At 63.8% G+C, this 1,958-nt stretch overlaps 1 protein-coding gene across 1 annotated transcript; it reads right to left on the reverse strand.

The window, feature by feature from the left end:
- Nucleotides 1-12: 12 nt before the first annotated feature.
- Nucleotides 13-1,952, reverse strand: LOC113942287 (maestro heat-like repeat-containing protein family member 7). The gene is made up of 7 exons (XM_027633416.1): nt 1,836-1,952; nt 1,449-1,625; nt 1,166-1,315; nt 906-1,007; nt 603-705; nt 276-332; nt 13-126 (listed from the first exon to the last, which is right to left on the reverse strand). Exons 1-7 carry the CDS (start codon nt 1,836-1,838, stop codon nt 20-22), a joined length of 699 nt encoding a protein of 232 aa, XP_027489217.1. The 5' UTR covers nt 1,839-1,952; the 3' UTR covers nt 13-19.
- Nucleotides 1,953-1,958: the final 6 nt, after the last annotated feature.

The following is a 1,958-nucleotide window of genomic DNA, read 5'->3' on the forward strand; positions in this document are numbered from 1 at the left end:
GAAGAAGCAGCAACGGAGACTACCAGAATGGGAAGAATGGAGTTCTCCGTACAGCTCTTATGATGTGGAGCGTTTCAACGGCCAGGTTTGAGACGGCAGGGCTGTCATCAGTTATGCTTTGAAGGGCTGGAAGAGAAAGGAAGAGAGCCAAGGTGAGAGGCCAGGGGTGTGGGGACGTGAGAAGCCCCTCCTGACAGGGCCATCCCAGCCAGCTCTTGCCATGGCCAGGAGGGAGCAGGGCCCAAGGGGATGACCTGGAAAGTGCTCTCGCTCACCTTGGCAGATGAGCTGCAGCTCTGGCTGCTCCTGCTTCATGGACCTGGCAGCGATCCCTGGGAACACAGAACCTGTCAGGGCCTCAGAGGCACAGGTCCCCCGCAGCAGCACTACCAGCCTGGCCACACGGCCTCCTGGCCTGGCAGGGCTGAGCCCGGGGCCTTCCTGCATGGGGACGCCCAGGGCTGGGCTAGCACAGGGCGGCAGCAGGCGCCAGGCCACTCGGGGCTCCACATGCCCTGGGCCGCATCCTGCTGCCACTGCAGCAGCCGGGGCTGGGGCCGAGCTGCAGCGGGGCAGGGAGGGACCCTGGGCTTGTGGCTCACCCAGAAACTTGATGGCCAGCTTTCGCAGGGGCTCCTCTGGGCTCTCCAGGTACGGCAGGGCCTGGCGCACGTACTGGCCCACTCGGCTCCTGTCCTTTTCCAGCTGCAAAAGCGCCAGGGCACGGAGGGAAGGCTAGGCTCAGGCTCTGCCCCTTGGCCGGGCGCTCCCTGCCCCCAGCACGGGGCTCCCCTGCCTGCAGAGCCCTGAGGCCCGTCCAGCAGCCGCTGGGACCGGGTTTGGGGGGAGCAGAGGGCTGGGTGCTCCCGGGGAGCCAGGGGCTGGGGCTTTGGGGCCGTCCTTACCAGGCACTCGGGAAACCTCCACGGCTGCTCCGTGGTCACCAAGTGCTCAAGGTCCCTCCACTTCAGGAACCTGGCTGCACCAAACAGTGCTCTCCGAGAGGCCTGCACAGCAACAGAGAGCGGGCCATGGCACCGCAGCCCAGGGCACAGCACCCGCATCCCTGCGCCAAGGGCAGGAGGAGGCTGCAGGCAACCATGGGCCAGGGCAGGAGGCACAGCAGCCTCCTGCCATGGGGACACCGGAGCCCACGAGTCCTCACCTCTGCCACACACTGGTTCTCATCCTGCCAGTTGAAGTAGAGTGGCACCAGCCTCAGGTACACATGTGGCTTTAGGCTCTTGCTTCTCTCTGTCGCTTCCAGCACCTCCCGGAAGAGGAGCATGGAGAGCTGCTGCAGCTGGCTGTGCTCCTGGTGCAAAGGAAGAGGAAAAGACCTCAGTACTGGCTTCTCCAGGCCCACCAGGGCACAGGCCTGAAAAGGCACTGGGCCCAAAGTTTCCTGGCAGCACTCAGTGCCCACGATGAGGGGCACAGAGCCTTACGTTGTCAAAGAGTGGTCGCAGCGCCTCAAGCAACTTCAGGGCAGTGGGGTTGGATATTTGAATGATTTTCAAGCCCAGCACGTTGATGAACGCAGAGAGAGTCATCTGAACCGCGTCTCTGTCTGCATCCTGCAGTAGTTCCAGGAGGCTTTCATTCAGGCTCCAGATGCTCTTAGCCTGTGTGGAACACAATGCTGTGGTGCAGCCCCATGCTGCTGCCGCGGGGCCCAGAGGCCAAAGGCGCGTCCCAAAGGAGTTGGGCAGCTGGACGGGGAGGAGGAGAGCTGGGAGCAGCTGTCACAGCTGCCAAAGGCCAGCCAAGGCCAAGCTACTGCCTTGCACAGCCCCACGCTGCTGTCCCGGCTTCAGCCCCTGCCCCCTGCTCACCATTGCGGGAGCCTTGCTGATCACCAGCAGGCCTCGGAGCGCCAGGCGACGCCTCTCCGGGCAATGGCTGCGCAGGCGCCTTGAAATTATCTGCAGGACGCTGGGCCCACATTGTCTGGGGTT

The sequence above is a fragment of the Corapipo altera genome, unplaced genomic scaffold, assembly GCF_003945725.1.
Source record: "Corapipo altera isolate COAL_440 unplaced genomic scaffold, ASM394572v1 60518, whole genome shotgun sequence".
Lineage (NCBI taxonomy): Eukaryota > Metazoa > Chordata > Aves > Passeriformes > Pipridae > Corapipo > Corapipo altera.

Bases quoted from the DNA above. Each gene is read 5' to 3' on its own strand.
- LOC113942287 (XM_027633416.1), bottom strand. The intron at 706-905 runs GTAAGGACGGCC...GCGCTTTTGCAG, and splicing joins GGAGGTTTCCCGAGTGCCTG to CTGGAAAAGGACAGGAGCCG. The intron at 333-602 runs GTGAGCCACAAG...CTGTGTTCCCAG, and splicing joins GCTGGCCATCAAGTTTCTGG to GGATCGCTGCCAGGTCCATG.